The 12,214-nt window shown below is 39.5% G+C and overlaps 6 protein-coding genes across 6 annotated transcripts; 4 read left to right on the plus strand and 2 right to left on the minus strand.

Moving 5' to 3' along the window:
• Nucleotides 1-1,639: 1,639 nt before the first annotated feature.
• VCUG_02190 (uncharacterized protein) lies at nucleotides 1,640-4,471 on the plus strand (the record flags this gene model as incomplete). Its single annotated transcript, XM_008077012.1, has 1 exon — nucleotides 1,640-4,471. One exon carries the CDS (start codon nucleotides 1,640-1,642, stop codon nucleotides 4,469-4,471), a length of 2,832 nt encoding a protein of 943 aa, XP_008075203.1.
• A 608-nt stretch (nucleotides 4,472-5,079) lies between these two features.
• Nucleotides 5,080-5,520, minus strand: VCUG_02191 (uncharacterized protein; the record flags this gene model as incomplete). The annotated part of the gene is made up of 1 exon (XM_008077013.1): nucleotides 5,080-5,520. One exon carries the CDS (start codon nucleotides 5,518-5,520, stop codon nucleotides 5,080-5,082), a length of 441 nt encoding a protein of 146 aa, XP_008075204.1.
• Nucleotides 5,521-5,946: 426 nt separating this feature from the next.
• On the plus strand, nucleotides 5,947-6,915 carry VCUG_02192 (uncharacterized protein). Its single transcript, XM_008077014.1, has one exon. The coding sequence runs from the start codon at nucleotides 5,988-5,990 to the stop codon at nucleotides 6,843-6,845; it is 858 nt and encodes a 285-aa protein (XP_008075205.1). The 5' UTR covers nucleotides 5,947-5,987; the 3' UTR covers nucleotides 6,846-6,915.
• A 3-nt stretch (nucleotides 6,916-6,918) lies between these two features.
• VCUG_02193 (uncharacterized protein) lies at nucleotides 6,919-7,245 on the plus strand (the record flags this gene model as incomplete). Its single annotated transcript, XM_008077015.1, has 1 exon — nucleotides 6,919-7,245. The coding sequence occupies one exon, from the start codon at nucleotides 6,919-6,921 to the stop codon at nucleotides 7,243-7,245; it is 327 nt and encodes a 108-aa protein (XP_008075206.1).
• An 898-nt stretch (nucleotides 7,246-8,143) lies between these two features.
• Nucleotides 8,144-9,373, plus strand: VCUG_02194 (uncharacterized protein; the record flags this gene model as incomplete). The annotated part of the gene is made up of 1 exon (XM_008077016.1): nucleotides 8,144-9,373. One exon carries the CDS (start codon nucleotides 8,144-8,146, stop codon nucleotides 9,371-9,373), a length of 1,230 nt encoding a protein of 409 aa, XP_008075207.1.
• A 790-nt stretch (nucleotides 9,374-10,163) lies between these two features.
• VCUG_02195 (uncharacterized protein) lies at nucleotides 10,164-11,441 on the minus strand (the record flags this gene model as incomplete). The annotated part of the gene is made up of 1 exon (XM_008077017.1): nucleotides 10,164-11,441. The coding sequence occupies one exon, from the start codon at nucleotides 11,439-11,441 to the stop codon at nucleotides 10,164-10,166; it is 1,278 nt and encodes a 425-aa protein (XP_008075208.1).
• Nucleotides 11,442-12,214: the final 773 nt, after the last annotated feature.

The following is a 12,214-nucleotide window of genomic DNA, read 5'->3' on the forward strand; positions in this document are numbered from 1 at the left end:
AGGATTTGCGTACTTTCCAAACTTTAAGTGCGCTTAGTCTCAAACAGGCAGATTATTTAGAAGAAAACAGCTGAGCTATTTCCCCTATAAAAAGGAATAGAGTCTGACTGATTACTAAATAATTTCCTTCCTTTAATACGCCATGTTATGCCTTGATCACTTTAACTTGTTTTCAATATTTTGGTAGAAGTTCAAGAAATAATCTTCGTTTGGTAATCATGCCATTATGATGTAGTTCATAAAGAATAACCGAGTGCATCGCAAAAAATAGATTGGAAAACAAATTTTGACCTTTTATTTTGCGTGAAAGTGTGGAATAAAATTTTTGATCCTTCTTGATGGTTGAAATAGTTTGGTTTATCTTACGGAAGTTGGACGAGTTTTTTTTGTGAACTCAAAGAACGTGTTTGAGTAGTATTAATTTATAGATCTAGTGGTAGACAGAGAGTTACCATAGGTATCCGAGGTGTAACAGATTAAAGAATAGGTTGCAAGAAATTTCTCTCAGTAGAAAATCAGGAGCAAAATTAATCCTCAAACACTTTTATTCTTGTTAAATAAACTTATTCACATATCATGGACCAGTAGTTGATTGAGTGTGGTTTAGAAAAATGGTAAGAATATATGTGTTTGGTCTTTCACGTTGTTTATATCTCTCCCTATAAAACACCAGGTCACGTAACCTTCTTGTGCAAAAATACATGCGCGGCATGCGGTGCAAAGGTTTTTGAATCTCATGTAGCGGAAAAGAGGATTGCAGGGTAACGGTTAATCCAGTTTAAACTGCCACTCCTTTGTCCGACACAACGAACCCTTCATGGACATTCGTTGTAGGGAGTAACCGTGATGATAAGTGAATTAAATTTAGTGAACAACGAGTTACGATAACACCACAGCACTTATTACTTCTCGATCGGTGTGTTAACGGTAAAAAAGGTGTTAGTGCAGGTTGTGAGGTTAAAAATGTCGGTCCTAGCGAACCAAAAAAGTGTGTATGTTTGGATGAAATGGCATGAGAAGATAAATTAAACGTAATTTATGGAAAAAAAGCAAATTGTGAAGTAAACTCTACATCAAACACAAATTATCTAAGAAATGCACCATTATACAACACACAACCTCAAATAATACTAAAAATGGTGTCACTACCACACTCTTATACAAAAGGGCATATTATACCAATCGACGCAAGTGCAAATGCTACTCACGTAGGGTATCGCTGGGCGGCCCTCTCGTAAAGGAGCAGTCAACTTAGATAGTTGTGAGTTTCTAGTGCGTTTATGATAGATGAAAAGTCCGTCAACAGCTTTTCAAGTAAATCTTTTTCTCCGCTACAGGTCATTTGTTACATCTTACCAGGAATACACACTGTCTAGGATCACTGTAAATTATAGAGCAAATGATGGCTCCTTACTCGTGTCAAAGCGATGAATCTGCCAAATATAGCTGTTAATGAATTATTGACTTACGTTAATATAGTGTGACACATCTTAGATAGCAACGAAGCAAATTATAGACCTATCGTGCATCTCTGGAAAGCAGAACCGTTATAAATTTGCAAAATATTTTCACTCTACCATAAATTCATACTAAAACGTATAAGTCGACGAATAAAACACCCATTTGTCGTACCCTTTCCATGAAACAGCGTTTTAATTACTTGGACATTCGCACAGCCGTTAACGAGCTGCATCCCAAAATCGAGTCAACCTACATCCAAAACATATATTCATCCGGCCAGCGAACATTCTACGTCCGCACCAACAAAAACATATTCCTGATTGAGGCCGGTCTGCGTATACATCTGACCGATACGTATCCTAGCAATGAGATTAGTTTCTTCTGCAAGAGACTGCGTACATGTTTGCGGCGAAAAAAGATTGGAGGTGTAAAACAGGTAGGCTTTGACAGAGTGGTTGTGGTGCAGGCGGGTGAGTTTCTGGTGGTGGTGGAAATGTTTGCAGCCGGTAATTTGATTGTGCTGGAGAAAGAGAGCGTGGCGAGTGAACGAAATAGTGGAGAGGAGGATGAGAAGGATAGAAATGGGTTGGAAAGGACAGAGTATCGCGGTAATGGGCCAATTACTGAAATATACGATGGTGAAGCGGGAAAAATGGTGATAGATAGGAATGGAAGTGGGCAGTCGGATAACATGATCGACAAATCGGTTAGAATATATGAGAAAAAGGAGGAGCAACCTAAAAAAGAAAGTAAGGTTAAGAAAAGGTTGAGAGAGAGCATCGTAAAAGGAGTAAAAACACAGAAAACTGTTGAGCGAGAGAAGGTCGATCTCAATGATATTTATGATGTGATGAACAAATACAGAATTGTTGAAATTTTTAGACCTGTGAGCGAACTTAACATGGTGAAAGGCTCGTATTACGTTTTTAATCCTATTCAGCTAAATTTCAGATACTCGTTTTTTCAAAGCGTGGACACTTTTGTGGGACTGGATAAGGAGGTAAACGAATTTATTGGGAATATATTGAAAGTACAGATAGGACGAGCAAGAAATAGTGGAAACCTTGAAAATACCAACAAAAATTGCGAGATGAAATCTTTGTCAAGTGGTAAAATAGCACAGCAGTCACAAAAAGATGACAGGATTTTGAAGGCAGCAGCTTTCAAGGAATATATGAATAATGTCGATTTGAAAAATCTTGCTGAAAATGAGATCGCAGTGTTTGAAGCCTTTTTCACTAATTTGAGAACAATTTTTAAAGCAAATAAAGACTATGGTGCTATAATTGAAAAGAAAGGAAAGGCAGCCAATTATCTGTGCTTAGATTTCAATGTGATTGATCCTGAAGGTGATTTTCTTGAGTGTTATCCTCCAGGTAATCTTAAGATATTCGGTTCATTCAACGAGTGCGTGAACACCTTTTATTCAGGTTCTAAGAAGATGCAGAGCAAGGTAAATCTCAGTAAGCGAGACAAGGTAAGAATGCAACAGCTAAAGTATGTACAGGAAATTGAGAACGAAGAAAATGAACTGAGAAAGGCAGCGATTATAATAGGGATGGCAAGAGATGATATTTCCAGGGTATTTAAGGTACTTAACTATGTGAAGAATAACAAGATAAGCTGGGAGATGTTTTTTAAGCAAAAAGCTGAGGAAAGAGATCCTTTGTACAGAGAAAGCATTCAAAAAGTTGATTTTATGAAAAACGAAGTGCTGATGCGCATTTTTTATGATGGAAATATGTTTGATGAAAATGGTGAGCGATACTCGGTTAGTTCTGGAGAAAATAACACCAAGAAAAGCAAACGTAAGGCTAAAGCGGCAAAAGACACGATAGAGGACCGTTGTGAAGGAAATTTTGAAAAGGATATGACTGAACGAGAAAACAGTGAGATGTCTAAACGATGTTATAAGGATGTTCTTCTGTTCTATAGGCTGTCAATAGATAAAAACGTAAATTATTACTATAACCAAATGAAGAGCAAGAAAACGAAGAGGGAAAAGATACGGAACAATTTGGAATCGATTCTTGCCAATATATCAGAGAAAAAGGCAACTGTGAAACAGCGAGAGTACAAAAAGAGAGAACTGTTTTGGTTCGAAAAGTTTAATTTTACCGTCACGCAAAACGGCTTTCTAGTGCTTGGTGGGAAGAACGCCACACAGAATGAAACTCTCAATAAAAGGAAGTTCAAGCTGTTCTTCCATGCCGACGTGAAAGGCGGGAGCGTTGTTACCGTAGACGGAACAAAACTGAACATTTTAAGACGGAATACCGGCTATGCTGAGAGCAGCAGCGTAACCAGCATCAAAAGATTGCAAACGAACCCGGAGAACGTGTACGGTTTGAAGGAAGAAGATATTACGGATGCATCGCAAATGTGTATGGTGAATTCGAACTGCTGGAAGGATAGGATAGTGTGTGACTCGTACTATGTGAATGAGGAACAGGTGAGCAAGTCAGCGCCAAGCGGTGAATTTCTGACGAAAGGCGGATTTATGGTGAAAGGGAAGAAGAACTACGTACATAATGTGCGACTTGAATATGCGGTAGGCCTCCTCTTCGCACTGGAAAAAGGTTTGGAGCACAAACTTGAGAGTATGCATATTGGTAGCGATGTAGATCATGGACAAAGCACAGAGCCTGAGTGTGATGATAAACAGATGGTGAGCGATAGCATTGCAGGGAACCTAAACGGTGATAATGCAGCCGAAAAGAGCATTCCTGCCGCAAACTACGATATACCAATCGTGTTCACCTACAGTCCAACAGAGACGGATAATATAAGCTTGGCACTTCCGATTGCCGGGAGTTGGGACACGTTCAAGGCCTACAAATTCGCAATAAAAATAGTGCCGGGCAGGAATATCAAGAAAGGAAAGTTGATGAAAGAAGTGCTTGATTCGTTTATGAGACGAGCAAATGAAAGTGAAAAATCGGTTATCAAAAGAATTGATGCAACAGAGTGGATGAATGTTCTTCTGGGTGATGCAAGAATAAGTAAATAAACGTGTATTTTGGTAGTTGTGTGCGGTAAATGTGAGCTATGAAAGTTACACATCTTTGTTCAAGTTCAGTCTGTTTTGTACATTTCCTCCTGCTCACATGCACCATTTAAATGGGCTGAATTGCCGTTTAGAGTAGCACGTGTTCAATCCACTAGCATTTTAACAGTTTGTAATGGTCTCACAGGCTGAGGAAGTTTTTAATTGAACATGCCGTGAAAGACACCAAGAATTGTTACTGTCAATCCTAATCATGGTAACGACCGGTTTGTTTCCACACTGTAAGATAATTACGTGCGTTTCAACGCAATAAATGGCACTGTGATGGTAAGCTGTGGATAAAAATAATTTTTTTGCTAAAAGCCGTCCGTTTATTACCGCTTGCCGATCAAAATGATTAGAACCGTTAAAACTGTCCCTCTCGTACCATCGTTAAAAATGTGTTCTCTTCAACCAACGGCAATTACACACAAATTACGGGAACGTTTCGTTGTGTATAACACTTCCATGAATTGCACCACCGTTCTGAACCAATATACACGGTCAAGAAATGCTAATCAACAAATTTATCTAAACATGCCAAGCATGTGTTAACACACCATAACGATCAGCTAGGCAAATTTCTTAAATCTTACTATCCCCATCCGCACAATTTCTCGCTCATTCTCATCACAGATCAACAAATCATCCTCACAAAAATTCTCAGCAAAAAGAAGCCTGCTGAGCATTCCCATCCTAATCCTAAATATATCGGTCCATCCCTCCTCACCAATAATTCCAACCAACCGGTACATATGCCTGTACAGCTTGTTCAGATTGACAAGTACCGGACAGGCCATTAAATCGTTCATAATATTCACCGGTACTAGTGGGCCGTACAGTACACAGTGACCATTCTTTAGGAAGAATAGTACTTGGTAGAGAGGTAGCGCAGATGTGGTGAGTGTTGAGGTTGTTTTGGTGGCTGGAATGAGCAGAGTGGTAGGTGGTGTGAATGTTACGGTCACTCTGTTTGTTAGCGCGAGAAGCGTGTCTATGTTGTAGTACTCCATGGGGGTCAAAATTGGCGGGTTGAAAAGGAGCAAACTGCCGACCTTTGGGGTGGTAGGTAAAATATACGCTCATTTTCTGGTTAAGTTTGTTAAAGGTGGATTATTTTGTATTGACATGGAAGAGCTGTTTTAGCGGATATTTGCTCTAATGAGCACAGCTGAGTAAAAATACCATAGCATATTTTAAAGGGCGTACCAGAAATATGAAATGCTTACACTGTGTTGCTTAAATGTAATGCTGCTATCGCCGTGTGGATAAACAATAAATTCATTTTTATTGTGTGATAATTTTACTTTTTAACGTTTAAAAAGTTAATCTTTAATATTTTACGCAATTTTACCATCCAATTCTCCAAATAGTACGATGAGAATGGAAAAATGGCTGTAACGTGATTAACCGTTTTACACCCCTTTTTCAAAACGCGCTTTACCTCCAAATTTACAAAAAGATAAAATGGAAAAATTTGATGTGCCCAAAAATGCAAGCACCTGAGCTTCTCTCACTGTACAATTCCAGGAAAATTTCAAGGGAACGGTCCATCAAACTAGATCTGTTACCATTAATCACGCACGATTACAGCATGCACGATCTTTTTGAACGATCAAAAATACTTTTCAGTATTTCGCTGATATACGGCAAACAGATGCGCTGGCTCATTGAAGAAAGCAGGAGAATCGTTGAAATGTTCTACACAGACAGTGCCAAGCGCATCAGACGCGAACAGAGCGGGGTACATGCTGGCCGACCGGTCAGCATCGCTGATCATGAACTGTTGCTGCACCACGAAGATACCATGGATAATACGGTGGACAACTACGATGCGGGCAGTATCATAGACCATGACATGGTTGATGGTATCGATCACGAAGTTGATGCTGCCTTCCCGTCAGAGATTGAGGTAGGACGTGGTGTGCGGTCAGAAACGGAAATCAGGAACTATGAGTTTAGACAGCCCAAGTACAAGAGAATGCAGTTAGCACATCCTATGGCACTTAAAGACGCATTTATAATTCAGTCCATCACGGCCAAACTCAAAGCAATAGAGGCACACATTCTCAGCGATATAGAAGTGGGAAGGGATGATGCAGTGCCTGAATATGATTATGAAGCTGTTAATGTTTCTGATTTTGTCGAGGATAACAGCGTGGTGGAGTACGAGAAGGATGAGTTTGTGTTTGGTGAGGTAGTGAGTGGCAAGGGCAGAGAAGAGCAGGCCGATATTTTCTACGGGTTACTGGTCAATTTGGAAAAAGGCAATCTCAGTGTTGAGCAGGATGAATGCTACGGGGAGATTCGATGCAAGAAAATGGGGATAATTGTGTAGCGAGGGAATAATCGCGTGGTAACAAAGTGGTAGAACACGTTCTGCTCAATTAAAATGCTTATTCTGTAAAGTTATGGTCTGCACGCGATGCGTGCTAGTCAACCTGTCTATCTCCTCTGGTAAAGAATTTGCACGTTCATCAAGATGTAAAAGCTACGCTCTCGCTAGACAGAATGTAAAAGTGCTGCTCGTCATTAACTGCTTGTTGATGCACTGTTGCATGTTATTAATCGTTAAAAGCAGCGATGCCCGCTATCAAAGAATAGCACCTTCTAAATTTAACTTAAGGCAGAGTGCTAAATGCTGTTTAAGGGAGGATAAGTTCTTCAATTCTGATATGGCAATTTTTAAAGTATCTTTGATTGGTAAAGCATTTCACGGTTCCTACCTACGATGCTAAAAATTATTAAAATAATAATTTCAACCCTTACCTCACGATTAAACAATCCATCCCATAAATTATTTTTATAGTTATGTTGTAGTGCACAAGCAACATCGAATCAGCACGTGTTAGAACATCCTTTCATGTTAAGAATGGGAAATTATTATTCAACAGCACCGCTGTTTATTTACGTTACGGAAGTAACACCCAAACAAACATTCATTTCCTGTTCTATCCCCGTAACAACAATTACAGACTCTTCAACCGAAACAAACACTAAATTTTTGCTGCTCAGCAAAGCACTTTTAATTTCCTACACAGCACATGCCGTGTTTTGATGTAGTACGGTGTGATGTACTCGGAACAAAGCCTTTCAATCCTTTTAGTGCGGTGTGCTCAACTTATCATTGGCCTGAAGGTGTCACTCCCTGTTGCCATGCGCACAACGTGTGGTGTAGCTCTCAATTAACAAGGATTTGTTCGTCTGACCGCGTACTGAACAGGAAATAAAACTGAGCTTGTTACACCAATCAAAAATGATATTGCAACGGATCACTGCTCGATATGACTGGTGCACAAAACGGAGCAGTAACCTATCATTGGTTATGCGTACACTGTGATCAACACGTATTTTTGTTATTGCACTGATCGGCGATGGCTATGCTGATGCATCAAAAAAGGAATTATTCATTAATTTTAATTATTGAAGAGCGGTGTTGCCGTAAAACGAGTGATTACTCAATTGTTATTTAATGCATGATTATGCATTAAATAAATATTATTTAAGTTGGTATCAGCAGTAGTGCCAAACGGAAAGGTGTGTTTATCACATAGCAAACAAAAAATGAATAGTACAAATCACTGCAGGTCCTGTCACATTGCTGTTCTTTATTAAAAAATACCGTTTCTCTATCACATGCTCTACCACTTTTGTTCCGTATCATTCCTACCTCTCCGTCTTATATTTACTAATTTACCGGTTCTATACACCGTGCAGCCAATCACAATGCTGCCCTTTAAATACGTTCCAATTTTCATTTTTTATGTTACTCTTACCTTTCTTTCTCCACACTCATTCTCATCCACACTCATTCTTATCCATACCATTCTCATCCACACTCATTCTCATCCATACCATTCTCATCCACACTCATTCTCATCCACACTCATTCTCATCCATACCATTCTCATCCATACCATTCTCATCCCAACCAATCACCATTTTATTAAACCCTCCTTATCATGCTCATCCGTTCTTTCTCCTATTACCGCTCATCTTTCCCTTTTCTCATCTTCTCATTGGTCCACCATTTTCATTTCTAATCAAAAAAAACAAAACGATACCCTTGCCATGCAAATTACCATTACAGTGCAATTTCAAAACAACCGCATGCCGCTCCTCATGGACGTGCACGAAACTCTGCTCACATTAAAGGAAAAAATATCGAAGCGTATAAATACCCCGGCAAGTGATATCTCGGTGTACTACAACAACCGGTACTTAACGGACGATAAGAAAACGATAAAAGAGCTGAAAATAGAGAACAACGCGGTGGTGTACCTGAAGAGAAGACGTAGGGAGGTTGAACCTGGGCAGAAGAGCGACATGACCGAGCAGATGCTGAAGAACCCGATGGTGAAAAACATGCTCAAGAATCCGGAGGTAATGAAGGGAATGCTTGAATCCTTTCCTGGACTGAAGAAACAGATCAACAAGAATCCGGAACTGAGAATGATAATGAACAACCCGAACGCGATCGAGGAGTTTGAAAAGCTGGCCGATAATCCGGATTATATGAGTCAGCAGCTCAAGAATGTGGACATAGCGATGAGCAAGCTTGAGAACATACCGGGCGGGTTTAATATGATGAACAGCATGATAAAGGATGTACGCGATCCGCTTACCGGTCTTATTGCGCAGAATAACGGGGTGAGTGTGTGTGCAGGTAACCAGGAGGTGCAACGGAAGGTAATACCGAATGTGTGGAAGAAGAAAAAAAGCGAAAATTTCTTTGTCAAGTATCGCAGAGAAATTAGTGAAATAAGGAAGTACGGTTTTGATAACATTAACGATATTGCGAGCGCGCTTGGCAAGTGCGGGGGTGATGTTGATGGTGCTATAGACGTGCTCTTTAAGAATCAGTAATTTTTATTGTTTAGATTAGATAAAGTTATAATGTTTTATAGATGCTTGATTTTTGAATTGAGGGCAGTTGAGAAATTGGTTGTGTAATTGAGGAGTACCTGGTCGTTGTTCTTTGGATCGATTGTGGTAATGGAACTGTGAAGTGGTTGAGGTATTGTTCCTGAGGATAGTTAGGTTTAATTATGGTATCGCTTTTTGTACGGTTGTTGTTTCTTGTTGCAATTCATGTGAACGAGTGTGCACAAGATGGTTGTCGCGTTCTCATAACCTTTCAGGTAAATTTACCTGACCATTAAATACCTTACCAACCTACCGATACGTATCTTACATGTTAATTCATAAGGTGTAAATTCGCACAATGGGATTAAAAAAATCTTTCTATCCTGCCACTCGGTACAGCACAGATACCAAAGCATGCGATACGCAACGATGCCATCTAATGCAAAAAAAGTTGAAAATGACGGTTTCATATCACAGCAAAGAAACGGTCTCTTACAACAATGATGAATTGCCTAGCAAATGATTATTTTTCATGAAAAGCAAGTGAAACGGTTGCTTTTTATTGGATTTGATACCGAAGAATCGTTGCAATACGCCATCTGAGCATAAAAAGGAAAGTAAAGTGCAGCCAGAAAATGATTTATACAGCATTTAAATCGCTAGGGAAAGTGAACAGGCCTTTGATTTGGAAGTGTATTATGTACAGCACTTGTTTTGTACCGTACTCAATACTAAAACAGCACTCAACAATAACTGTGCATACCTATAGAACATATATTTTTAATATTTACTACCACATAATCACCCGTCCTTCATTATAAAATACTTTTATCTCCTTCTGATCCTTTATTTCTATTCTTAGCTTGTCCTTGTTTCGTATGAAAAACATGACCTGTGTATTTCCGCTTACATGCGTAATTCTTACAAATTTGTTACTTTCGTAGAAATTCACAGCAATGTAATATGAGAGCAGAATAAACACCCTCTCAACAATGTAGGATGGTTCTGTGTTGTGGATGAGTGCCTTGTATATAAAATTACATATTAGGTGGTTGAACCTGTTGCTGCTTATACGTGAATTAGCGGGTATATTTATATCACTCGATCCGAACGACTCTTTACGCGTTTCTTTTTCGTTGTTCGCAGTATTTTTCGCTGTTTTGTTATTTTGTGGATCTGCAACCTCATCCTTGGATGGTTCACCCAAGAGTTGTGATTCTGATGCCTTCTCTATGGAAGACTCATCCCCAATTTTGCTGCCATCCTCATTTGCTAAGGCCTCGTTCTCATCAATTCTTGCATGCGTGGCCTTCACATTATCTCCACAGCTACTTTTCTTCGATTTAAGTCTCTTTTTGTGCTCTTCTTCGCTCTCTACTACGATACTCAACTTGCCCGCCGTAATGTTTTTATCCGCTATCTCCAGCGCCTTCCTAATTTCGCTGAGATCCTTTAAGTCGTGCACCATCTCAAAGTGCATTCTCTCGTAATCGCACGAAATAACAATTTTATTGGAAATACCAAGCGAGCGCAGAATAAACCGGAAATTATCGCATCCATCATTTTTTAACTTGTTCGTAATATCTATGACGTTCTTATCTGTGAGTTTGACGAGTATACGATGGTTCTCTATTTTTATTTTGAAGGTCGTGAACAGCTGCAACACCTTTTCTTCATTGCGCCGCTCTTCAATCGCAGCTCGCAGTGTTTCTAGCTGGTATTTGAGCGTATTTATACACTCACGCACACAGTAGTCCTTAAAGTTTATAACAGCACCGTTATCATCGCCACTATCGCCTCGTTCGCGCAGTGACAGCACCTTCTGCCGTATCAGGTCGTAATTCACGAGCGCAGTTTCTATCTCCACTTTCCCGTTCAATACATAGTTGTAGAATTGCTTGTCCTGCATTGTTTGTGTGCATTCCTGCTCTGCCTTGGCTGTATAATGGTCAGATAGTTTGTTCCATGCTATTTCCAGGGTGGTGAGCGGTGTACTCTCTATGAGAGAATGTTCTGTTGCTACTTCTATTCGTTTTGGGATTGAGAACGTGTTATTGTCGATTTTCATCAAAGGGTACTGCGAACTGGAACACAAATTTGAGTTAATTAGAAAAAATGTGAACCAGAAAAATGATTGTAGGTATGCGAGAAGATAGATAACGATTTATTGAAAGAAGAAAAATAAAATATGTATGTTGAGGTAAATGAATACATTTGTGAAGTAAGGATGGAATAAAATACAGTTTGTTAGCATTAAGCATTCTATGTGAGGTAGGGGCAACACAATTTAATCACTTTGATTCCAAGGGCTTGGAACAAAGGATATTATACGTGAGGTTGATGTTTCGTCACCAATACTCGTTTATTTATCTCCTCATACAACAACACCGAGATAAACATACTTTTCAGATTTGTAGGGATCGTTCACAGTGCCATAAGAAAGGAAAGGGCCATTAAAAGTGGTGTAGAAGGGCGTGCCTAGCCATAAACTGTTAAAAACAATCTTGTCATGTCAACGCAGAATAAGTTATTTTCATGGCGTACACAAACACCTCGTAGAACGAATGCATCTACCAACACCATTTTCTTCGCTAGGCCCTTATCATCCATAAAAACTCCTTTTCTACTAAAAGCAATACCATTCATACGATAGTACAAATCTTTTATGTCGTCCTTTACTCCTCATCATTCACTTTGGTCTGCACCAAGTCCTTCATTACAAAATGGTAGATTTTGTAGAACTTTAGTATCGCACCAGCAGCTACACGATCATTTATACCGCTGATACCTTTCATGATCTCCTTCTTCAGGTCGTCGCACCCGGTCTTAACCACGTGTTCC

The sequence above is a fragment of the Vavraia culicis genome (assembly GCF_000192795.1).
Source record: "Vavraia culicis subsp. floridensis unplaced genomic scaffold supercont1.48, whole genome shotgun sequence".
Taxonomy (NCBI): Eukaryota; Fungi; Microsporidia; family Pleistophoridae; genus Vavraia; species Vavraia culicis.